General features: G+C 38.4%; 1 protein-coding gene across 1 annotated transcript in view; it reads right to left on the bottom strand.

Moving 5' to 3' along the window:
- LOC108570146 (rhomboid-related protein 3-like) overlaps window positions 1-27,812 on the bottom strand; it is a gene marked incomplete at both ends in the record, with an annotated part of 93,542 nt that overhangs the window by 39,259 nt on the left and 26,471 nt on the right. The window contains one exon of the mRNA XM_017931936.1: window positions 21,054-21,171. Within this exon, the coding sequence (XP_017787425.1) occupies window positions 21,054-21,171 (118 nt within the window). The remainder of the gene's footprint in view (window positions 1-21,053; window positions 21,172-27,812) is intronic.

Raw genomic sequence — 27,812 nt, 5'->3', positions numbered from 1 at the left:
GACATTATTTTCAATTGAAAAAGAAAATTATGAAGCATAATACTATAATCCTATGTTTAAAATGTATTTTCTTGTGGCCGCCTGACAGCAACCTGTAAATCTGGCGCGACAGTGAACGTGTTAATAAGTAAATGTTGTTCAAATTATGTCGTGTTTGATATCATTTTCATGAGAAAAATCTCACCAACATGTTAAAAGAAATTCCAGGTGAAAAAAAGTAAATTTAAAGAAATTATATTTTTCTATTATGATTTGTCGAGCCGTGTAATCTCGTAAAGGAAACCGATTGGTGTAGCGTTACACGCTTTACTGACTGCGAGCGAGATAACATGGGCGCAGCAATGACGCAGACCTAGTCGTAGGACCATCTATACTGTCACTTGTAGAATCCAAAACTTACTGACTCTTGTAGAGAATTTACTGTATATGTATGTAGGAACCGAGGAAAAAGTTTGAGGGTCCCAAAGGGGGATTCGAACTCGCGACCTCCGGTTGACAAGCCGAGACTTTGCGCACTACGTCAACAACAGATTTACAGTTTAGTTTTTATTTGTATCTTAAGAGCGTGTACATATTGCATAGTTAATTTTAGATATAATATTGTTCTGAGTTTTAGGTTGCGTTACCTGTCCGGGGTCATTTAGCGCATATCCTGTGTTTTCTTTTCGCTTTCCAGTGCTTATTGTGTAAATAATGAGAATTGAGCTATAACGACTAGGAGAAATTTACAATAAAAACCTGTCGCTTTAACGCCGACAACTCCTTCTCTATTTTTCCTTGAGTATGGAGGCCCCGATACTAAGTACATATTTGTAATATAAAGAGAGAAGAATCGTGTTTATCGGGTCAGTAGTGACCCGGCAACCGTCGTCCGAAGGTTAATTAGCGAAATTATCAAGGAGCCGTTTTCTCTACCCGATGAACAAGAAATTTCCTATCTACGCGTACTCTCTTCTCTGTCCCCGTGGGAAGTCGGTCCCGATCGGTTTCTGCACGCTTCTTTCCCGCCAACGGTTGGTATTCTTGTGGTGGCCGCGATCAAGTGTAAAGGGTGGCAAAACGTGGCTGTCGTTATCCGATATTCTCTCTGTGGTTGGTCCATGATTTCGGAACGTGGGTATCGCAGGATCAAACGAGGTGCACCAGGCTATATCGAACCACGGTTCGCCGTTCACCGATTTCCGGAAGCTTATTGGAGCCACGTAGTTTACACTGTGGGAGGCAAGAAACGGTAGAGGAAGATACGAAGGGGAAGCGTTAGATACTCCGCTCCACGTCGAGTAGTTTCCTTCTACACAGATGCTCCGAATAGCGGGGCCACATCTCTTCTTGAATTATGATTGCGCGTGTATCTACGCTCACCTAATATCACCTACCAAATACTAATATACCTGCCGTTATGATTTTTGCCATTATGATTATCTGACTATGAAAACTGTTTGCCTTTGGACGATATGGATGATACTGATATTCTTACGGAGTGTTTTAGAGTAATATAACGCTCTATTATAATAGAACGCAACATCGATATGAATTTTTAAATTTGATCCATGATTAAAAGAATCTATAGATAAAATTTCATGGATCTAGGAGGAAATCGAAAATCTGATTTTCGATCACATTTTTACGGTTTCTGAACCACTGTGCAATGACGATTCTATGTGAAATGGTGCGCGATGCGCAAGCAACATGTGCGGAAATTATTCTGACACCAGTTGTCCACCAGTTCGCATCGAAGTGACTGTGGCGTTTATTTGGTGTCGGTAAATTGAAAACTGACGTACCGACATTTTAGTTCATATCGTGTCCGTGTTGCTCTTCGCGAAAAAAGGTTCTTGAATTATGTGTTTACGGCTAATTTTCAAATGAAAATGAATATAAATGTGTGACTTGGAATTATAAATGACATTTCAATTAGACCATACTTTTACGATACATTAACATCGATATCTAAATTTTTTGTGATATCAACTTCTGGAATTGATGTGAGGTTAAAAAAAAAATAAAAAATAGAGATGACCTTGATATTTCTATGCCTCTACCTACATAAAAAGTATTTACATCACATTATGCCCCACACCGTATCGTGCAAGTTTTGTATATAACATTTTTCCATATTATTACAAATAACGGAAATATTCCAGCTGACCAAGGTTTTTCCCCCACTCTGTACGTCTTGTTATATGTATACATGGTACAGAAACACCCATATAGGTCTTTTTCAAGAACTCACAAATAGCTTCTTTCCTGCAATCAGCCTTTATTAAGACCTCACGAACAACCTCTCCTGCAACTGACCTTTATCAAGGACTTATGAACAACTTCTCTTCTGTATAAAAATCGACTTTTATCAAGGTCGTGTTTGTTACAGATTATTATTAACATTGTAAGCATGTAAAAAATAAATTTGTATTGTGAAGAAGATACAATGTTTTGTTTAAAATCTAGTTACAGTTTGTTTCTAAGAGTGTCGGCGTGTACGTCTTGTTTATCTGATGCTTGATTATTAACTACAAGAAGCATTGAAAGTGTTTGAAAAATAAATCATGGCAATGAAGAAATATGTATTTTGGTAATAAATGATTTTAATCTTATTATGCTTCAATATGTCAATATTCAATGACACAGTGCAATAGCATATCAGCGTAATAGTGGCCTAACACCAAAGAGTTTGTTTTGAGATTATGGCTAATGAAATTATTGACGTTTAAAAATTTATTTTCATGTTTCATGTTTTGCTGTATACGAGGTGGTTTATGCTGAAATGTCAGTTCACTTAAAATTGTGTAGAAGAAAACGGGCATAATATGAACTAAAATATCGGTATGCCAGTTACCAACTTACCGACAGCAAATAAACGCTTCGATGCGAACTGTTGGACGGCTGATGTCAGAATGATTACCGCGCATGTCGCTTGCGCATTGCACACCATTTCACATAGAACTGCCACGCGTTTGCACCATGGAACGACACGATGCAACTCACTATACATATATTGCAGATATGTTTTGAAACATAATTTACTCGAAATTATTGAGAATATGCCAGTAGTAAATGAAGAAGATATTATCTTCCAATAAGATCGAGATCTAAAACACACTGCCTAAAAGTGTCTGTCATTATTGTTGTATTTTTCATATTCCGTATTGTTATATAATTTCTATGTTGTCCTTGTTATATCTATACTTCTCACTGTATATACTTTTGATAATTGTCGCATACTTCTCTGTATTCATTATCATTGCCAACACAAATTGCTTCAACGTGGATTTTGCATCGTGGAAATGGTCCTGCATATTCAGCTTTCTACTGAAAGTTTTTAAATTCAAAATCGATCACAACTTTCGAGCACCCCCGGTAGGTAGGGTGATATGTGGTTGAACTCTCGAGATAGACGCAATCCGATAAAGCAGTAAGTGTTAAGGGCACGTGGCTTGTCACATAGCACTAACAGCTTCTTTTCACGCCTCCTGACTTTTTCCAGATAAAAAAAACTTGGACCCTTTTACTCTTCACACAGAAATGCCGATGTTCCCCTTTTACACGTCCAGTCCTCTATTCCCCCCGCCCACGGCTCATTGTTTTGTTTCATACTTCGTTTTTTCCTCCCTACGTTGGCACGCGTGTGATTTTAATCTGTCTATTTTCTCTTTAATAGTTTCATTTCTGTCACCGAAGTTACACTTTCAAGTGTGAAAATTTTCGGGTAACGGGTAGAACGCTAGTTTCAGCGTAAATCAATCAGGGCGATATGCTCAACACGAGGAAAAATCACTTTACTCTGCGTTCAGTTAGAATGTGTATACACAAATGCGATATATCTCGGTTTCCCATTCCTTTCTGAATTCGTAACGCATCGCGTGGGCCTGCTTTTAGAAACGTAGAATATCCGGCAGGATCCAGATGGCCTCCAACTCCTCCGGCCGTGGAAAAACTGTTCGATCCCCCTTTTCACTCTACGCGATTTCTGAGTAGCTGCACGAGTGGCTCGTTAACGAGTCCGCGCACGCTGCACGTGAGCGTGCAGGCGTGTGCACGAGAGGGCCTTTATACGCGCTTCCACGTCTGGAACATGATAGGGCGATATGTTTGTGGCGAGTGACAGAAGCAGACGCTGTTGGCGCGTGGACAGGCGCCGAACTGGTTTGCCTTCTCCACTTTTTCTTTACCTCTGATCCACTATATATGTATAGCCTCTCCTCCTGTTCTCTCTGCGTGCCGTGCCATACGTGTATGACTATGTGTGCGTTGTGTTGAGTTACGTGTATGCGCAAATGCTCGTTACCTTGTTTCTTATACTTTGTTATTATGTAGAGGATAGCGGCACTGCGAGCGTTGAGATGCCTTACAACTCTAGGTTAAACTCGTACCTCTTGGAAGTACAACTATGGAAGTACGCCTTTTTTTGTTTTTGTTTCTATGCAGAAACTTGTATTTACTTATAGACTGTTGATGTTCATTTGTCACTGTAGAAACCGAGGAAAAATTTGAGGGACCCAACGGTGAATCGAACCCACAACCTCTGGAATGGCAAGCCGGGACCCTGCGCACAACGCCAACGCGCACTCTCTATTTTCATTCGTTCTTGCTCCTTGTAATTGGTTATGGAGGACCCGATCTCATACCACTGATTTTTTTTTAGGTTATATCGCTTAAGCATGTTAATTTCATTAACCGTCGGTTGACGAAGCTGGGTCATCTGTGACCCGTATTATTTGCGAGTGTACAAGGTTAGTGGAATATACACGGTGGGACAAAAACTCAATCCACCTGGAATATTTCCGTTATTTACGATAATATGGAAAAATGTTGCGTACAAAACATGTATGATACGAAGGAGGATCTTTAATTGATCGTATCACTGTTTTTTTTTTTTTTGTTTAACACAATACACAAATGTAATTTTTACAAATTACTCAATCAACGAAGCATTGCAATTTCAGCGATAATATAAAATTACAAAGTAACGCGAAACGACGAAATCTGTTCGTTGTATAGCGGATTATAGTAAGAGACTGATCGGGTATTCTGTGAAAAATGTGTCAGTGTTTGAGGAAAAAAGATGAACGGACGCGCAGAATAGAAAAGCGGAAAGCGTGACTACGAAATGCATCTTTTGAATTTTTCACGAGCATCGGGCGGGGAGCTTTCATCTCGGAAAAATCTTTGCTGCATTTTCCCGTAATATGTCGCACGGTGATCCGGAGTTCAAGATTTTCCTGGCTACAAGACATTTTTCCCCCGATTAATTATTAAACAGCGTCATATTCCTTTACACGTTGCCGCCGTCCTCGTGAGCTTAAATTATGTAGAAAAATGTCAAATTTCAGCTTACACGGTGGTACTTTCTAAGTTCCAGGCCGCCACCAAAGTACATGAATCTCGATGAAAAATAATGAACTTCGTTCTGACGATTACCATGACACACGCACACACGTTTTCGTCAAGTGTTATTTTCTTCCTCGTTAATGGGGTTACGACTTCGCGAAGGCTTTTCGTTTTACATCCGCCTTTGTCCTTCGAAATCGCCAAGGGGGCTTTCATCTCTAAAAGCTCTATTTGGGAATTAAGTGGAATTATCGTAAAATTTAGAACTCTTCGAGCTACCCAAAGTTGTTTCCATCTTTCAACACAGAACGTATAATACGACGTCGTTTCTTCAAAAATAGTTGTCTTTTTAAATTCATTATTTAGACTGCATACACGTAACACTCTTCTACGTATTTGTACTTGTTCAATTGTAATTGTACTTTTCGACAAAAACTTTTGTACAAAAGAAAAATAAACTATGCAATTATGGTTATTGCTCGTTTTTCATTTACTGGGAATGGAAGAAGATGGTACTTTTTCCTGGGGTTTTAATAGAAGAAAATGGTACTTTTGCCTAGATTTTTCATCGAAGAAAATGGCACTTTTCCTAGATTTTTAATAGAAGAAAATGGCACTTTTCCCTAGATTTTTAATCGAAGAAAATGGTACTTTTCCTTAGATTTTTCATCGAAGAAAATGGTACTTTTCCCTAGATTTTTCATCGAAGAAAATGGCACTTTTCCTAGATTTTTAATAGAAGAAAATGGCACTTTTCCCTAGATTTTTAATCGAAGAAAATGGTACTTTTCCTTAGATTTTTCATCGAAGAAAATGGTACTTTTCCCTAGATTTTTCATCGAAGAAAATGGCACTTTTCCTAGATTTTTAATAGAAGAAAATGGCACTTTTTCCTAGATTTTTAATAGAAGAAAATGGTATTTTTCTTGGATTTTAATACACTAAAATCAACGTTATTCCAAGAAATAATTTCAATAATCAACATCGACTGTTGCTGACGTTTCAAACAGTTTACTCTTTTTATTTACAATTTGTATAAAAAATGGTTATTTGCAACGTTACAAATGTATTCCCGTTCGTCGATACGAAATGCTTCACCCCTCCTAAAAAAAAAAAAAAAATAAACACATTTCAACGTGACTGAATTTTATATCCTCGACAAATACCGTATTCTCCCTTTTTCCTCATTCGACGCAATTAGTAAACGAAAAACCAAAAATGGAAACTGAAAAACGTGGTTACACTTCCATTACCAATCGCATGAATTTCAAATGCAACTATTTCCCCGGCAGATTCTACAGAAGCGAAGAAAATACAGAGAACCAGATCCACAGCAATAATTCATGAACATTATGGAATCGCGTTGGCGCAATTTAAAAAGAGAAGACAACGCGAAGGTGTTGAAGGACACTTTAACGCTTTTCTCTTTTCGGCAATGTATCTCCCTCTCGTACAATAAACTGGTTCCAGCTATTCTATTCGATATCCATGAATGGCCGCGAGTGGAGGATGCGGTTCTTTGGGATTTACTGGCCACTAAATAACGAGACCAATAATGGGAATAATAATGATGGCGCCGATGAGATTATCGGAATTGGAAAGACGCCAAAAGGTCTACGATGTTTCCACCTAGCGTGTGGGATACATACTACGCTTTTTATGCATTCTCCTGTTCCTATCTATGAAACGCACGATATTTGCTGAAGAGATACGATCGTCGTATCGTATTTCGATCTGATCTCCGTTCTATGCTTTTCTTTATAATTCACGTTCAAACGGTGAACTGTCCACGAAATCTTAGCGAATTTACGATAGGCGAAGATTTGTCTGAATAACTATCAAGCGAAATGTAATAGTAGATTAAATACTGGATAGTATACTCTTCACAAAGTGTAAATAAATTATAGGTTAGGTTCGACAACTAAGAAACGTAACTAAAGAAATCTGTAATTTCTCATATTTAATGTAATTTTAAGATGGTAGAAGTATACTTTGCTGAATTTGTTACAGAATGATCTATAATTAATACTACGTAGAAATAATTCGATCTTGTTGAACGAGAAAACGCACATAACCTAGAAATCTCGAACAAAAACGGGCCCAATTCGCAATAATGGTTAGTAAAGTGTGTCAAGCATGGCGTAAACACTTTGTTCCAAATGACAATTACCTTGAAAGATAATATTTAACATGCACGTTAGGTGTACGAATTAACTGAAAAGAAAAATTAATTTAAAAAATAAATCAAAGAATTTTAAAATGATCTTCATTACGTTGAATGATCTTTTCCCATTTATAAGGTAACTGACAAATTCCCTATCTGAAAAAAGTATGACAGTTTTCAGTCGATAAATTCGTCGAGACTTTAACAGAAACTTAATTACGCAATACACAATTGTAAGATAACATTTCACTTCTCTGAAGTTAAAACTGAGTTTATCGAAAACTAAACAACTCGGAGCACCTGAAATTGAACGAGTTGCACGCAAATACACGTGAGATCAATTTCGGACGTTCAAATCAAATTACATACGAGAGACGTTCAAAGGAGTATCAACAAAGTCCATTGACTGTAATACCATTAGCCAATTCCGAAGGTGGGTCACTAAAATCTATTTACACATCGCTGTTGCTTAGTGTATACGGTCCCAAGATGCTGACGGCTAACACAAATTACGGAGGTGCACGTGCGTACACATGTATACACCACAGAGCGTACGGTTGGTACACTGTTAGCATCCACTGACATCAAACTAATAGTTGTTTAACGATAAACAGATTTACATAACGAGATTTATCGTGTTTACCACGAATCACTGTTTAAGTAGCTTTCTCCATTGGTAACAAACGTTCATTCGAGAAGTTTATTTATCCTTAACCCTTTCGCTGCGGCAAATTTTGGTACATAATGCGCGTGGCAAATTCCGATGTTCCACAATTTTCTTTTTTCGCCGTATCGTTTTGAAATTCGTTTTATCGAGAATTAATATGGAAGTGCTCCAATTTTCAAAGCACCTACAGGCGCCAATAACAATGAAAGGGTTAATCGTGACTTTTATCTAAGAATATATGGTCATATGTGACCGAGGATTGTTTCTCCTGAAGCGCCACGGTGGTCATCGGTGACCGGAGTGCTTCGAATGTTTGTAATTGTAAAAGTTGATGAATTTTGAACATCAGCGCTGATTAGAGAATGCTTTGAAATAAAATGTGCACTATTCGACGATTTAAAATTTTTACTAGAAGATCAAAAATGAGAGATTAATTTTTATCGAATCTTCTATCTACCGGTGTATCGTATTAAAGCATTTCGAACGTAGACGCGGCTGATCGATACAATCTGGGCAGTATGTGGTAACCTTTTTGGTCCGATTTTTAGCAATCTTTGTTCCAAAACTTGCAAAATTTTTTTCATAACATTCTTTGCAAAATTTTCGCACCAGGTACGCTGGCCCTTCCTTTTTTCGCATCTCGTGTCGTAATTTTCCTCGGATAGACATATTTGACGGCCCTGGTGTAAATAAACATTCCAAAATAGTTATCAAGTGTCATCGAGTGCGCCAAGGCGCCACGGTGGTCACCCGTGACCACCAGAAAGATAAACGCCCCATGGGTAAGAATGTTGTCTTGTATAACCATATTTATTATTATTTTGCCATTATACGCTTGGAATAATAAAAATACTTTCATGGCGTCCTGAGCAAAACATGTGATCTCGGCGTGGCAGTCAACGTGTTAAACAGGTTGAAAAATGTTAAATAAAATAATTGTAATTATTATTGTTAATTATCGGATATTCCACATTTACCTGCATTTGAAGAGTTTTGTTTAACACTTTCCACACTCGTTTGCCTCTATTTCAATATTTCAGCGTAATACTAGGTATAAAACATTAACTTTCAGTATAATATTGATGCGTTAAAAAATCGTTTATAATTTATCTTTGTATTATAATATTTGAAGGCGAAAATTCGTCGAGTTTGACTCGATGTAAGACAGCAAAGGATTAATTTCCAACCTCCTTATATTTCTTCCACCGACTATACCAACACAATATAAAACAATCCAAAAAAATAAATTATGAAACACGCAGTAAAAAAAAAATTATATTTATAAGCAATTTCTAATCATTGATAAACACGAATTAATCCTAGACAAAGGTAATTCCTTATACAAAGCTGAAATAAAAAAAAAGCCAGCAGAAAAGGGAAGAAAATGGAAAAAGTGTTGAAAGAACAACGGAGCAAGGAGAAATAGAAATGTCCCGAAGTAGGTAATAACAATACTAGCGAACACACGATTACGGGAAAAGAAAGAGGTGAAGAAACTTCGAGGTGGATAATGCAAAGCAAAGAAAGAAATGGAAAAGGTACAAACAGGTGTAAGAAGCCCATATGGCCAGACGTTTATGTACGTTAAGACGCCACAGAGCAGAGGCAAGCGTAAGGATGACACAATATCCGAGTGATATCACATTGATATTTATTCAAGTGGCTATATGACATGTACGCGGGATCAGGATGGCGCCCTATGTTCAAGTTCTCTCACCTCTGGACGTCGTTCCTCGCTCTGCCATATGTTAAGCTACCTCGAAACGTCACAAACTTATGCATCTAACAGTCAACCATGTTCCTCTGTCTGCTTTATGGGTGCTCGTTCATTGTGATTCCTCTTAATTCGACGATAATCAATTTTTCAAATACAGTGCTTCCTCGAAAAACGCGACGAATTAACCCTTTAACCTGCAACAACGTGTCAGACTCGTGACGGAAATTCTGGTCAAGATGTGAGAAAAATAGTTATATCAGTGAGAAAAATTAATTGCAATCCTAACTTTCGCTTTAATTTGTAAGATCAAGGATTCCTAAATATAATTAATCTGTGACAGATTAGCTCTTGTTACCTGATACAGTACTGAAACATTAAATGGCTGACGCTTATATGCATAGTCAGAAAAGAAATCATACGTTAAGGGGCTAAGGACGTCGATAGTCCGCGTAATTTGGAACTACCCTCCGCCTTTACGAAAAAATGAAGTACTTCTCTATTCTTTCGATGCATGTGTACACCTAATATTTGTACGTATATACACTGTGTGCCATAAGTGTAAAATCACCTGAATATTTTCAGTTTCCATACATTGAGGGTTGAAATAATGAGAAACGAAGTGTGTCACGTTTAAAGGGCTACTGAGAAACAATGCTTCCCCAGAGAAGGATAGAATGTGTATAAGTTTCGGGGAAGAAACAGTAAGCAACTGATTTGTTGTTGTTTCGTAACTATAGAACCATAACTATGACACATCTTATTGCAACAATAATAAACTTAGGATTCAATTAAACGAATACAGTGCCTCCCGCTAATATTCGGGCACTCTTTAGAACAGTATAACTTTTTTTAAATTCAACCTAACGACGTGAGTCTTTTTGAGAAGTTAGAAGGATTGGTATACTTGTTGACGTGTGCAAAAAATTTGGAAAAAATTGCAATTTCTGGGTATCACGAAGAAAATTGTTCGAGGGAGCACTGTATGCTAATTCGCTGCAAGTAAAGATAATCTAGTCCCGAATCACAAACTTCAACATTTCTTTCCATTCTAATATCTCAGTCAGCTTACTTAATTCGCTTAATATCCACATCTTAAGATGTTACGATTCAACGTTTGTGTATCGGAATAAACGCGATCGCAAATTCAAATTAGTCATCGAGCATAATCCCGGGTAAATACCGGGGACGATGTTTATGCGTCGAAGCAAGTGGAAATTAGCAAGTGGCATTCAGAGGAAATTAAAGGAAGTTACGGTATCTCGAGACTAGACGTTACGTGCACCTGAATAGTGTATCCGACAACACGGTTATTGCCCATGAACGATCGACCACCGAAGTAATAACATTCGAAACGATTGTATATATACGCAAGCGTGCACATGTATGTAAGTACATATGTAGATACGTTTAGAAGGGAAGGATATGACACGCGCGCACACGTTTATGCAAAATATTCTATCAAAACCCTTGCAGCGATCAAGCCAGATGGACATTTAATTCTCGAAGGCAGCCGGTTATATACCTTGGGACCGAGAAGAGCGGCTGAAGTCGCGGAATTGAATTTTGAAAGGCCCCGTATATACGTAGAAGACTTTTCCCAGAACCTCAATATACGCCGCATCTTTCCTCGAGAAACGAATATTTTCATGAAAATGCCGAAACAACGACGCTTCCGGGCAACCTTTCCATATATCGATTTCTGTTTAGATATCGGGACACGATATAGCGCTCGCGAATTGCTCAGCTCTGCACACAGGGCACACAGATAAGGCTGCAGAAGGAAATTGTTTGATCTTCTGTGTCGTTTCATAATTTCTTTTCTCTTCTTCCCTTTCTTTTCTTTTTTTTTCTTAAGGAAAACTGTGCCACGATGGCAATAATAAAGTTTCCGTTCGATTGTGACGAACGAGTTCTGAAGCTTCGCGAGCTCCTCGCGAGATCTCAAGCGTTTCGATTTTAACTTGAATCGTTCGTGAGTGCAACTGAATAGGAACTTGCGAATAAAAGTTACACCGCGATGGCAATTATTTCGTTATACGCAGAGCACACGAGACATTTGCAGTTTTTCTCAGAATTGAAAATTACGTCCGCTGAAATAGCAGCGTAAAAAAATTATAGGTTCACGTATAAAATATTGAAGGTGATCTTGAAAACTTCGGGAAAAAATGGCCTGATAAAAAGTGTGCTGTAATCGTTTTAAAGGACCCTTTGAACCATATCATTACAAAACAAAAATTTCGATCTATCCAATAACCACAGAATAATCTAAACTGAGCACGTTAGGCGGTTCACTCTGTGGTGTTCGGTAATTATCGTAGAAAATTTAAGGGATGATTCTACAAGTCGGAATAAGACGAAAATCAAGAATAAAAAAATTGCATTTGAGGCTTCGTTTTTCACTTATCAACAATTAAAGATATCCCCGTGGTCGAGCAACCCACCCGACACCAGCCAGAGTATACGGCAGGTCAAGACACGGGGAGCGCAGTGGTTCTCAAAACGAACGACACATGGTACAATTCATAGGAAAAAAAAAACTGATATTCAGCGTTGTAAACGATTCTATGGCACCTTGCAGAAAAAATCGTGGATTAACCCTTTCATTTGAAAATTTGTTCGCATTGTGTTATTGGAGCCTTCTGGCGCACTTCCATATTAATTTAAGCCTTAACGTCCTCCTAGGAATGTATTCTGATTGCTAATAAAAATAAAAAGTAAACACAAAAATTTTCTCCTCTGCACTCTTCCGCGTTAATTCAACAAAACAAATTTCAAAACGATACGTCTAAAAAAAAAAATTTTGTGGCCGTTGTGGAACATCTGAATCTGTCACGCGCGTTGCGTACTAAAATTCGTCGCAGCGAAAGGGTTAAACGTTAAAAACCTACCTACTCGCAAAAATCCAATGGGATTTCCAAGGGGAGAGGATTAATATCACCTCGAGCAGAACCTCCAACAAAAAAAATTTCCAAATTCAACGGTGTATCTGCCAATAAAAAAGGCGCTGATACAACGTAGGGGAGAGAGATGAGAGAAAAAAATCGGACCACCTTCGACCTACATAAAGTACTACTCACTGTGTATACAGGGTGTCCCGTAACTCCTCGAACACCCGGAAATGGGGGGTAGCTGAGGTGACTCTGAACAACCTTTTCCTTTTCCAAAATCCAGTTTGAAGCTTCGTTTTTGAATTATTAACGAAAAACACTGGCCAATTACAGCGCGCGTAGAGCCCGCGCTCAGGGACGGCCGAACAGAGATGCACCCGCGCGAGCGAACCGCGCGCGATCGTGAACAAATGCGTACGCGTGACTTCTCGGTTATCGATCGCTGTCAAAAAATTTTCACTTTGCACCGCTATTTTTATAGGGCTTAGAGAAATAGTTTTTTCCCGCCATTCCCACGTTTGTATAAATTTTTGAAAAAATTTCAATTAGTCGGAATCGCGCGCGAGTGAGCCTCTGTTCTCCGTCCCTGAGCGCGAGCTTTACGCGCGCTCTGATTGGCCAGTGTTTTTCCTTAATAATTCAAAAACGAAGCTTCAAACAACATTTTGGTAAAGGAAACAATTGTTCAGAGTCACCCCAGCAACCCCCCATTTCCGGGTGCTCGAGGAGTTACAGGACACCCTGTATACATATATAGTAGTCATGCGCGGTACAAGACACACCACGTGCACACCCCAGTGACGCTGATACATCACGCCACTTCAGATAAAAGTTTGCGGCGAAATATGGTGACAGCCGTGTGCGCGCGCTTACCAGCAGACAGGGCTAGTTACCGTATAAACAATATATAGCTCCACCACGTGTGGGCAACACTATACGTAGCCGTGTCCGTATATCGCCGCTACCGTTGAGAAGTTGCTCGTCGTCGTTACGCCTTCGAGTCTGGTAGAGCAAACTTAAGGATCTACAGTACGTTCGTTCCATAACGATGAGGTCTTTGCAGCAGCAATTTCGTTGAGCCGTGTCCGTATATCGCCGCTACCGTTGAGAAGTTGCTCGTCGTCGTTACGCCTTCGAGTCTAGTAGAGCAAACTTAAGGATCTACAGTACGTTCGTTCCATAACGATGAGGTCTTTGCAGCAGCAATTTCGTTCGGGGAAACAATAATATGTGTATTTGTTCCATTTCTTTGGTCATGGTTTGTAAAAAGAAGTTTCGTCGTTGAAGAGAGTATTTATGAAAAATGTTTAATTAGTCTACTTAGCATCGTCATTTGGGCACGTCAGCAGCACTGTGTTCTTGGTGCAGGACACGTGAAACTGGTGAAATTTGTTGTGATTGAATGAGTACGATAGATGCGAATTTTGTTTCGTTTAAAAATCAAACATTTGATAAACAACGTATTAGGGCCAGAAAAAAAAAATGAATATGTTAGCATTAATAGCTATCAGTAAGTTGTAATGTTTCGATAATTAGAAAAAGTAAATGGAAATATCTTAAGGCGTTATATTTGTCATGTTCCTATTATTGCATTCGGAAAATATAAATTATATCATTAACCAGTTAACCGCGGAATTTAGTTTTAAAAATCCCTCACGTGATGCGGAATTAAGATCAAGCAATGACGAGTATACACGTCGAACGCAGGGCAAATGCTCCATCATAAATTTTACGAAAAAAGTAAAACAAAACGAGGAAACATTACATTTATATTCGATAAAAAATTAACAATTCATTGTTGAAAAGGTTATTGTTAGTAAAAACTTAAAAATTGTCAAAAAAATAATAAAATTCATAAACAAGAAAAATTAAAGAAAAAAATAATTTTAAGAAATTCAGTTGATTTCAGTGTGGTACTCGGAGAATACCAGATGCATTGGAGAAAATAATCAACTCAGTTTGTAATAATTCATTGTACGGGGAATATCCAATATACCAAAGAGAATACTCAAATTTTTTTTTATAAAATGCACAGCAGTTGTATTGATAATATAAACGAAACATACTACCAAATGACACTTCAATTACATCTTATTGAAATTTCGAGTTTTTATAGTAAATGGTAATTTTTTATTTTCCACCGCGAGTATACACGTCAACCGCACCGCAATAGGGATTTGGATTAACGTGTATACGCGTCGAACTAATATTGAGAATATCGAGAGAAAAAGTGTCGGAAATTTGTAATATCGAAAATTGATAATATCGGAAATGAATTTTCTGCTGTATTGTGCGTGAATAATATAAAAGATATGACAGCAATTTTTCATTCTGTTCAACTCGTTCAGAAATCATAAAAATTGCTTTTCCAACTCCTCTGCAAAATAATAATTTTGAATAACAGGAAAGAGATAATTAGGTCTGTTTCATACCGAGATATATTTCGAAGAGTGAGAATTCTTTATTCGTTTCCTTTCAATTAACTTCGTATCAATTTTTACAAATACAAATTTATCAACCTTCATAATTGACGTAAATAAAATATTACCACTTCCTTTTGAATGTTAAGTGTCGCGGTTATTAATATAAAATGGGAACAAGTACCGCATCAATTAAGAAGAACTCGTTGAAATAAACGGTTACGTTTCACTAATTGCTTCTTCAAGCAAGTCAATCTTACAAGAATGGTTAAGAAAAAAAGTTAAAAAAGGAGTAAGAACAAAAAAGCATCTAACAACAGATAACACGAAGTCGAGATTAATTCGATCAACATTAAATCAAACTGTCGATCGGTAAGATAGTTATTAACAAAAGCAGTCGAGATTAATTCGATCAACATTAAATCAAACTGTCGATCGGTAAGATAGTTATTAACAAAAATTAACGACAAGAGTAATAAATTAACTAAGAACGAAACAAGATAACGCGTCTTCGCAGAAGGCGAGGGTGAGTTTCTCTTTTCGTCGAAAGCCTTTTTCATTCACGAGTGAAACGGTTACACTACGCGCTGGGTTAAGCCCAGTTGAGGAAGTCACATTTTTCAGAAGATATGTTCTCACACTGGAGAAGTTATATTCTTTTCATACTGTCGTGAAATGAGTCCTCAGTGGACGGAGGTGCGTCCAGAAGAGATTTCTTTGGCGGGGAAGACTCTATAGCCCGTCCAAAGTGTCGAGTCAGTAGAAGTAAACAAAACATTCGCGTACTAAGTATTTACTGTGCGGAGCTCAGGAGTTTGCCGCCGAGGAGACACGGGCAAAAAAGGGCAATTTCGCTCGCACCGCCCAAATCTCTTATCGCGTTCGGCCAATAAAAGCAACACGTGTGCCGTATTTTTATGATTGTGTTAGAAAAAGGGAGCTTATGGGAATAAGGCCCAATCAGACCCACATTCGTTACGCAGTAGTGTGTAGAGCTTAAGAGTTTGTCCCTGGAAAGAATGCACATAAGCCCACTTTCGCTAACGCAATCATAGAAATAGGGCACACGTATTGTCATCAGGGGTGTGTGAGAACTCGAAAATGTCGGGAACCCGATGCTTGGGGCGGGTTAAGTCCCGAAAGAATCTCAGAATTCGAGAATTTCGGGATTCTCGAGAATTTCGGGATTCTCGAGAATTTCGGGATTCTCGAAAATGTCGGAATTCTCGAAAATTTCGGGATTCTCGAGAATTTCAGGATTCTCGAAAATTTCAGGATTCTCGAAAATTTTAGGATTCTCGAAAATTTCGGGATTCTCGAGAATTTCAGGATTCTCGAAAATTTCGGGATTCTCGAGAATTTCAGGATTCTCGAAAATTTCAGGATTCTCGAAAATTTCGAGATTCTCGAGAATGTGGGGATTCTCGAGAATGTCGGGATTCTCGAAAATTTTAGGATTCTCGAAAATTTCGGGATTCTCGAGAATTTCGGGATTCTCAAAAATGTCGGAATTCTTGAAAATTTCGGGATTCTCGAGAATTTCAGGATTCTCGAAAATTTCGGGATTCTCGAGAATTTCAGGATTCTCGAAAATGTCGGGATTCTCGAGAATGTGAAATGTCGGCCAAATTGGCGCATTCTCAAAATCACTCCGGAAGTAAGAAGAAGGATTATCGATTACACAGTCCTGGAGGAACCGGAACTGGACAGCGACATTCAAGCAATCTCTGTATTTACTGCAACATTTTCTATCGAGTCTGTGTAAATAAATATCAATCGCGGTTACGCATAAAATTATTAAAACAATGTCTAAAGGTAAAAAGAACCAACAGCAACGTTTGTTCAATTATAATGGTAATTAACGTTAACGAAGACAATGTAGCGAAACAAAGAGGGCGGGGAATAGGATGTGACAAAAGAAAAAATCGTACGACAAAGCCCGTGGAATAAAGGCGTAGGATACGCGATGGAAGAACGGTACAGAGAAAGCGCAGGCAAAGACAGAAGCGGGAGTACGATAAATTATAATTAGATCCGAGCCGAATTTGACAATCTCTGGCACGCATGAATCATGTATTAACCCAATCGCAAATGGGTATTAACAGATGCCCGTGTAAAATTATAGCTCCTCCTGGTTCGTATGCATATGCAACGGCAGCATTGGCGAATTCTTAACTACACATACGTTACAATATGTTCCGCAATGCTGTATAATAATTTGAACATCCCCAATAGGATATACGTTCCCTAATTTCGTTAATGAATAATAACAGTTGACGAATTGGCCGCTCGTGCTATTAATACTTCAACGATAAAATGACATTTCACTGTTAAGAGTGTTGCGAATAGGCTGGTCGCGAAACGTTAATCGTCCCTCTTTTCGAGTCAAACCATCTAAGGAATCTACCCGGGATAGGGGTGTTAAGGATACTTAAGTTTAGGACCAGGTTTACGATACGGTCGCGACTCTGCTATTTTTGAGATTAAGGTTTGAATACGCGTTTAATGTTTTCGTTCGTTAATTATTCCTTATTGTCAGGAGGGCTCCAAACCTCTCATAAAAGCGGAGAATTTGGAGTTTCTTCGTGCATCTCAATAGCAATTGACGTATCACAAACCCACGCGAGCTGAGACACATGCGAGCCGAGCGAGCGGTACCGTTACCCTGGGTTTCTCCCAGAAGCTCAGGTGACGCGTACCTCACTCAGAACACCCCTTCCCTAAGGGTGAGCGGTTGGCGTCGGGCCGTCGACCAAGGCCCTAACTTGATTGGGAGTTTTGGCCCCCCACCCAAATCTCACCCCCGTCAAGGGACCCAAATGAACGGACAAAAGCCGTATAACTGGTACGGGACTGAAGGGACTGAACTCTGGTACGAACGATTACACGAATTTTGAACCTCAGGACATTGGACTCGCACACATTTAAGAACTCAGTTACATTGCATTACTGTTACATAACAAACTGTGCTGCAAATAAAGAGTTATTTGCTATATAATCAGGCATCATGAACATTGTGGGAGCCAACAAGGGGACTTCAGGTAGTGCACGGTAGATTGATTGTTAACGCACAACGACTTGTTCTTGAACTACGTATTTGAGAACGTGTACAGAGCGCGAAATGTCTGAGCTCACTTGTAGGAGAATTGTGAGTCGTGTCGTACGGTTTTCGCTATTTTATAAACTACGCGTGTGTTGTGATTGGTGGAGTGAAGCTGTCGCAGGTGGTGGAAGTGTGTGGTGATTGGTTTTGTGGGTGGTGTGAAAGTGGGGAATTTGTTCTTACATTTGTTATATTGCTCGGTGACGTCGAAGGTCTGTTTATTATCTTAGGTGATGTGGTGTTCAGGTGTGAGAGGCGTCGAGTAAAACAATTTTCGTGCCGGCTAAGACCTCGCTTTTCAGGACGTGCTGGTCTATTGGGAATACCGATTTATTCCCAAGCGACGTCTGTTACGCATGTGACAAGAGTGAACAGAGGAACATCTCGAAGTGACAATCACCGATTTTCATGAAACTCTGGTATACAGTAGTTCCCAAAAATATATCTGACACGTCTTTTTGTATATCGACAATCGTCCACATTGAAGTGGTGAAAATCACCCTTAACCCTTTCGCTCCGAAGGGCGTATATATACGCCCTCGAAGAATGAACATTCGCTCTCGAAAAGTGGGCGCTCGGGTACGAAGAGCGTACATATACGTTCATACCATATATACTTTTGTTTCTTTTTTGTTTTTGCGACAAAATTATCGTTTGCCAAATTTCATTTAAATCTTATAAGACAGATATTGGCAACATATGGGAAAGAAAAATCAGATATGAAATGTTTAGTTACACGAAATAGTAACAATGTTGAAAGATTTGCTGAAAGACATTTTCCGTCTGTATATTCGAATAAGGCGGCAAAAAAGAAAAATCAAGTTCGAAAATGTGTCATCTGCAGTAAACAAGGAAAAAAGACGTGAGTCAGATACTATTGTTCACAATGTGATGTTGGTTTATGTGTGGCTCCATGTTTTGAACTTTATCATACCAAAGTTGATTATTAATTATGTGATCGCCTTTAAATACTTTAGTAATTTTGTTATATTGTAATAAGAAATATTATATGAACATTATAATGTAATATTTTAAATAAAAAGTTATATTTTAGAAAATAAAATGATATTACTAAATATAATAAACTTCATTGTAAAATTTAGAGAACAAGAAACGACTTGTAATTACTTCGTAGCATTCCGTACCTCAGTGTCGACTAGTCAGTAATGCGCTCCGATTCGCCGTAGCGAAAAGGTTAACAATGAAGGCAGTAAACACATTTGCTCTAATATCTTCAAAATTGTAAATTGACGAATTTTGTATTTTTCATTTCATGTGGCCGACCGACACTATGTCGGCGCTGGCACACAAAGTACCGTATTCCGGAACGCACGTGCTGCGTCCATGACAGTTATCGAGGGAGAGACGTTCTAGGAATTGACGGCTGTTATTGTCATCGTTATTAATAACTGTATAACAAAACTATCATTTTCGACGAACAAGTACGATAAACAAATTTTTATTCATTAACACCTTTGCTGCCACCAGAAAATTTGGAAGGGCACTCGTGTGCCACCAATTCTTTTCTTCAAATTTTCTACATTTGTAGGAGACCTCGATAGAAGTATCAGACAATTTTTTTTACCCCTTTTCGCTCTTTAAAATGAAAACATCCCTTAAAGTTTGACGTGACCGGAACATAAGTAAGCGTTTTCGTATCGTCATTTCTTCGTCGTTTCCGCATACAGCGAAGATTCGAAGGCACTGAAGGAACAACGTTAAAATGAAATTCCATTTATCGAACATCCCGGTTCGCTCCCGCTTAAAGATAAAGGATCTTGTATCATTTACGAGGCTGTTTAATATCGGGGCAATGTAAATAATGCAGTTATCGGGCTTGCACGGCGTGTCCGCCGGCGAAAATAACGCATTACACATATACACTACCGGGCAAAAGTTTCGAATCACCTCCCACTTTTCATCAATATTTTACAGATTTGATGTTTATCTCAATTCTACATTTATCAATTTATCTCATATCAATCGATTCGAACGATAAAGAATTCTCAAAGTCGCTGACTATTTTCTGCAAATTTTTGTGCAAATTGCAATGCTCGGTGATTCGAAACTTTCAGCCGGTAGTGTATATCACGGGGCAATTTAAAACAAAGTCAAAAAGCATGGTTTAGTGTAAGGTGTGGTGTTATTCCAATTTTATACAAACTTTCACGGCGTTCTACACTTTCCTCCCCCATAAAGTTTGCCGTTCTTGCGGCTCCCCCGGACTTAGCCGCATAATGTAAACCAAAATTAACGGTCTAGTTTTGCACAACGGGCTCTCTCCTCCTCTCCGCGTGCAAGCCGAGACAAATTCACACTGGCAAATTTAATAACGTATATCCGAAGCAACAATGCAAAATTAAGAAAAAAGGAAAAACAAGAGAGAGAGAGAGAGATCCTTTCAACATCGTAGAAAAGACGAGCCCAGCCATCGCCTGGCGCGGTATTTAATCGTGATACCACGTAAAAGTAACAACACGCTAACTGCAGAGAGAAAGAGAGATCGGGGCTGATTACGACAGAGCCAACGATAGAGAAAAAGACACGTGTATCGAAGGCATTTTTAATAAATAACGGAGCACAGGGATTTACACAGTCTGCCCGCGTTCATATTTCGCCTATATACTTTCGTTAAAAATTCACCAGCGAGAGATCACCGAACGAGATCAAAGCGCGGGAATTTCAAATTACAGATGCATATAACGTGTAAAGGTGTGCCACACCGGTCGAGGATATATTTACAAAAGCACAATTCATTCTACTAACCTCCACAAGAGTAATAAGGATGATGAAGAGAGGTGGTGGACAGCACGTGTAATGATCGGCGTAGTATTTCCGGTCCCTTTCCTCTGTAAGGAATTCATCGCCGATCATGCGGACCATCCTGCAACCAAGAAAATAAACCTTTTCATTCACTTTACCTCTCTGCCCTCTTTATATCCGGATTCACTTTTCCATCGCGTCCACTTAACTTTGTATTAGACTTACGAGCAACGATTACGCGTCAATTTGTTGTATCGTGTGACGTATAGAGTTGCGTGGAAATGAAATGTTTTTCTTGAAGATTTAAAATGTCTTGAAAGCATAAAATATAGATCAAAGGATTGAATTTTAAGGAAAATTTAAGGATTGAATTAAGGCGAGAGTGTACCAAAAGTCACCACAGTGCGAGAAAATTTTCAAAGTGAAAAGGTTGAATTTTGCTTAAAATTCAATCCTTCGAGTAGTCTCGCTTTAATTTAATAATAGACATTTAAAAATGATAAATTTAAAAAATTTTTGAACGCCAAAACGAAAGATTCTGCCGACAATCCGCCGAAAGGGTTCAAATGCTAAGTTCCTCGTGAATTTCTTCAGAAATTTAGACAAAATTTAGAACTCAAACTTGCTCTATTTCAAAACCTTAGAAACCCTTCTCCCTTAGACTTACACATAGTAATCACGAAAAAAAAAAAAACATTTACTACAGCAACAATTGAGAGAACGTGATATTCCACCGAGTAAACGAATCGGTTAAAGAAGAATCGAGACACGAAACGACAGGAAAAGATGGCACAATGAGAGGCGGCAGCGACAGAGCGTAAGCTGAACTTCATAGATCCTCCACGTTCCCGATAATATCTCGGCAGCATACCGTGAAATAATTATGAAGAAATATCGGCCCATAACTCAGTCCACTATCTATAATATCTAACACGCTTATGGTATCGAAGATAAACTATCTTCTACTTGTTTCCATTGGCTCGGGGCGAAGGTAGAAGTCGCTCAAACTGGGGTGAACAAGAAAGGAGCAATTAGAGAGAAGCTAGGTGGAGAAAGATATGGAGCGTGGGGGGGGAAGAGTGGGGGAGAGAAGTAAGAATTAACGGAAAAGATGAAAGAAACACGGTAAGGGAAAAGTAGAGCAGAACGAATAAAACAGCAGCAGGTAGGTAGAGAGAGGAGAGGCTGGGGGGTATAAATATTAAAGAAATGAGAACCAAGACTAATTACGGAATAACACACAAATCAAGAAAGCGATGGAAAAAGTTCTGGCTAGGTGGGCCGCGACAAAAAGACCAAAAAACGGGGTCAAGAAGTGATACCAACAGGGGAAGAAAATTACAAAACGAGAGTAACTATTGAAAAAAAAAAAAAAAAATACAGATATTTCCAAGCTCGATATGTGTACATATAGAGTATTCTGAAAATCATGGAGGTGATTTCTCACGTAAAAATAAATCGAAAATATGGAATATTTTTTTGGTATAGGGTTCCGTTTTCGAGAAAATCGAATTTGAATATTCATTTCTTTAAGGGGGGAAGTTTCTAGTGTGACGGTTTGAAAAAATCGATTTTTACTTTTTTGCATATATCGAAAGTTAAGAATGTACTCCTGGAGTTTTATAGTTGTATTCAATAAAATAGCGAAGTTATAGCTCTTTTAGTGTGACACATCAAGGGAGAATCTAAATTGCACTGAAAACTTGAAACGCGTTTTTCTCGGAACCGTGTTTTCTGAAATGGTTGCCACGATCTGGCGAAAACTACTGAACCAATCGAACTCAAATTTTGCACATGTCTTCGGAACATGTGTGGCTATGGTCGGTAGTAGAATTATGCCAAAGTATATATTTTTCTGATTTTTAGAGCCTCTGAAAGACGAAAAAAAGTCGAAAAAATCGATACTTCGTATTCAAAGTGTCGCCATTTTTTTAATTTTCAATATTTTTCTTTTATTCTACTACCGACCACAGCGACATGCATACTAAATAAGAATCAATTGGAGTTTTTTATTTCTGATAAGCAGAACAGCTCAAATCATGGCTACCATGGACCTACTTCTTTTTTCATGCTCCTGTTTCACGTGTTCCACAGCAGCCATATTTAATTATTTTTCAACAAAAAAAAATTTGTAATGATTCTTCAAGGATAAGCAAAAGCCTAGGAATAAAGCTCGTGTTAATAACTGTTACCGTACTTCTGCAATAAATTAGCTAAGAAGGCCTAAAATAACGACCGTCACACTAGAAGACCCCCTTAATGTGACTCCACTATTCTAAAGATAATTGAAATCATCTTGAAACTGAACGAGCAAAAATTTGTTTGCGACATCAAGGACGACATTTTTAGGAATTTGTACCAAATGCAGACTGACAGAAATAGTGGAGAATCGTCGGCAGATTTTAGTTAACCAAATGCACCCTACTTAATCAATATCCAAATTCGAATATAAATCCTTTATTAAGAAATATTGAATTTAATTTTAAATTTTATATAAAACTGAACTAACTCGGAAATAATTACTACAATCAATTTCGGGATTAGTTATATACACTACCGGCCGAAAGTTTCGAATCATCTGCCAATTTATATTAATATTGAATCTGCTGCTAATTCTTCATTGATTTGAAATTGACGTTGCGGAGATCAATAGCACACTTTATCTCATTTCGATTGATTCGAATAATCAAAAATTCGTTGGAAAATTATTATAAATGCTAACGTTTTTGGGGAATTTTTGTGCAACTTGCAATGCACAGTGATTCCAAACATTTGGCCGGTAGTGTAGATATGTATATTTTAATTAAACATAACTTAATTTATAAATATTCATGTCAGACTTATTAGTTCAATATTTGTTAATTGATGATATTTGATTAAATAAATTAATTTAATTATAATTCAAGGTAAACGAACGAATTTTAGTCTATATTTTCGACTTATTTTTGCACGAGAAATCACCTCTTTTTCAGTTGCACCACAATTTCCGAACACTGTATGATCACGTACAATGTTGTCGTAGGAATATCGAAGTTATTGTAAATAAGTGCTTTCTTTAAAAAAAAAACTGTTAACATTAAAGAAACTTTTCCATATTTATTAAATCGTTTCGAACTTTAAGACGTACCTGTATAAAACTCGTGTAAAATTGCATCTCTGTATAAAAGAAAAGCTTGTATTAAACCGTATGAAAGTGATGAAAATAATTCTTCAAGTGGTTCGCGATACAAACTCGAAATTGTTAAGTGATCGCAAAATGTACAGAGTGGCAATGAAAACAGCACTTTATGCTCATTTTTAAAATAGAATTAACCTCGCAGGTATACTATCAAGCGAAGGTTTTTTAATAAAAAGCAGAATTACGCGGGCGGGAATGTTTTATGAACACCTAAGTGTTCACGGGAGTACGTGAATCGTGATACCGTTTATTTGTTGTAGCACCTGAAAACCGCAATGTGCGGCCAGTTACCGGCACAGTGTAGTTACTCGCGTAACAGGAGAACAAATATCTTTTTCTCGTTGTCGCAAATCCTTTCATGAAATAACCAAGCGTTTTCTTCTATGAAATACACGCTCGGCGAGCTACGAATGCCAGCGACAGTGGCAAATAAAATAGATTATGTTTAAATACGACAGTTAAATGGTTGAACCGATGTCCATTCGATAGAAAATTATAAGAAAATTAATCCAAGCGTTTACACATTTTTTTCTCTTATTCAATTTTTGCACGGTAAATATACAAAGATAATTATGCGATCGTTGATATGGAAAATTTTGGACATTTCCTTGTAATTCATTATTTAATTTGTATTCCGTGGATACCGAGATGAAAGTTTGCAGAAGAACTACTGTGACGTGGCATTATGTTCCAAATTTTTATAATTGCAGTTTTTTCACCCCTTTTTTTGTTTAATTCTAGAAATTCCTGTTAACGTAAAATGAGGCCATTTTAATTTTGTAAAATCTTTCGTATTTCGTCAACCATCGATTTTCACAATAACACGAATTTTTGTACTAATGTTGTTAAATATTTCGTTTCTCGTTCCGGTACTGGCGATATTAAGTAATTCTCTTTCATATCCAATTTTTGCACAAAATAAAATCTACATTCTTCTTTTTAATTCGATCAATTTTCTTCCTTTTCCTTATCGTTGAATTTGTATTTTTATATTCTTAACCCTAGAGCCGGTCTTCGGGTCTTTTCTGACCCACCGCCTTTTCATACTTTTAGTCATTTCTGCTGTTATCGAGTGTACGTTCCTTAACATTATTTTAAACGTTTATTGTCTAGGTTCATATGTCGCGTTGGAAAGAAAAATTGTTTCGCATAAGGTCTTGGATCCTTTCTGACCAAAAAGTCTTAAGTGTACAGTCAAAACGAAGAACGCGGTAGGGTTAATATCACTTCGTAGGGCAAACTGTGTGTCGATACTTATTTTCAGCAAAAAAAATTTCTCATTCATACAAATATTTCGCAAAAATCGTTTCTACGAATAGTCGAACAACAACTTGATCCCTGACTTCGACGAAAGTCCTACATTTCTGCTAGTGATAATAAAAGTAACCTAAGTCAAAAATACAAAAACACTGAATTTACCACTTACTTTGTATTGCCTCGATCTTTTTACAAAGAACATTTATGTCACAAGAGCAAGTGTTTTGTCAAATATTTTACCACGCGATAAAAAAGTATTTCCTAAAACATCCAAAAGGAAAAATCCCAAATATCTCCAAACGAAAACTACGTAACTTAGCCCCCTCTCGTAATCGACCGGCACACGTTTACCTTCGACAAAACAACGATAAACGAGAAAAAACCCCAAAACAGTTGATCCTCGAGTGCTGCGTTCCGAATGTTCCCGCACAAAGCTCCCCTAAGTGGCCGCAAAATGGAAAAGCAAAATGCCCCGGCGAGAGAAATCAGTGAAAATAGAGACGGTCAGAAACGACGCGAGAGATCTGGTTGGTCTGAAGAAAGAAGGAAAGGGGGGAAAAAGTGTGATCTCGAATGCAGAGTGCCTCCGTGCGCGTGGCTGCCAGGTCCGTAGGCACACACCTAATTGCCAGCACGCCTCGAGACACCGTAGATCGCACGAGCGATTTCCAATTAGCGATGTGACTGATATACCTGGGTTCAAGGAAACGAGAAAGAGGTCATCTACTCTGCTTCTCTCACTTCCTCTGTTCGCGAGAGCACAGGTGGCGTGCTTGACGTCCGCCACGCTCCTCCTAGAACGGTCTCTGTGAAACAAGACGGGACAGCGGCAACGAACAACGACCGACAGCGAGAACTAGAACCGAGAAAATACAACCAGGCCTCAAGGATACTGATTAATCGCTTCGGCTAGGTACATCGAACCCGTCGTTATTAACCGTCACAATAGTCAAGCAGCCACCGCTAATTGATTGAACACGCGGAAAATCACGGGTGTTCTTCGGGAGTGGCAAGATGTCTCGTTCACGTAACGAGAACTTTTCCACCGACATACCAGATCATCGAGAGAGTGACCGGAGTTTCTTCGACGAGCTCCTTATCCAGCATGAATAAAGATCGAAAGTGTCGATAACGTGTTGGATTATTTCTAACAACACCCTAAGGAAATAATCAAGCGAGGAGAAAAATGTCTCCGCGTTATTTTAAACAAAGGCGCTAAGGCTTCCACCAGATGTGTCTGGGTGCGAGGTCTGAAGCGATCCCGGAATACCCTTTCTCCAACGTTATAATATAAACGACTTGATTATGCGTTCAGCGCTCGGACTGATTCAATACTTGGTTGTTTAACGTTCAGAATGATACTGATTCGAAATTCAGAGGAAGTCACGCATCTCAGCTACTGAGGGCGGAGTTTAATTTTGGAAGTGAAAAATGGGAGAAATAAGAACATTAAGTATTGGTCGTAGGGTGTGGTGGTGGGAAGTGGTGGTAGAAGGATGAGGTGTCGGGGTTTTGGGGAATTCCGAAAAAAGGAGATAGGACATGAGAGAAGGAAGACACTAGTTCAGTAATTGGAAAATCGGGACAATGGTTAATAAACTGAGTTCTGGTGGTGAAATTACCGAGGGTACGCGCTTAATAACGGCCCCGGCTAATCCTATGGGTCGCGGATTCTTCAGGCCCGTCTTACAATTTCCTTAAGCTATAAAAATAAAAGGAGAAAGGCTCGATGCGAAAATAGACAAAAAAAAATGTTCGGTACGGAACACTAGGTATAAGGGGACCACAACTTTCTTTTCGGGTGCCCAGATAGTGTCCTTTATAAGATTCAATAGCGTAAAGACGTTTCCTCCGAGTCCGTCAATAAATAGCATACTACAAAGTTAAAAAGACTATTTCTTTTTCGTAACCCATTTCCAATATAACGATATTATCAATTTTATTTCTTCTCGATGTGTCGCTTTTATAAAATGGAGAACAGTTTCGCGCGGTTAGACCGCCGTTTTGAAACACTGTGCGCGCCATGCCGCGCCGCTACGAACAATTATACGAAGAAGCACGGTGAATCATTGTACGTAATCATTCTTTCGCACTTCTAACGTCAGGAAATGACTTTCCCAGGTTCTCAGAGTGTTTTCTTTAACCATTTAGCCGTGGGCAGTGAATAATGAAAGATGCTCGGAACGAGATATTGTTGGGTGTATGGATTGTATGTGAGCACGGAAAATCTGAAGTTTATATGATAAAGAAAAGTTAGAGAAATGTTAAAATTTTGCATTTCACTGACCACATTAAGACATTTACAATATTCACCAAGATTCTGTTCT

This window comes from Habropoda laboriosa, unplaced genomic scaffold, assembly GCF_001263275.1.
Source record: "Habropoda laboriosa isolate 0110345459 unplaced genomic scaffold, ASM126327v1 scaffold80, whole genome shotgun sequence".
Taxonomy (NCBI): domain Eukaryota; kingdom Metazoa; phylum Arthropoda; class Insecta; order Hymenoptera; family Apidae; genus Habropoda; species Habropoda laboriosa.
This window is presented reverse-complemented; position numbering and strand designations above follow the sequence as displayed.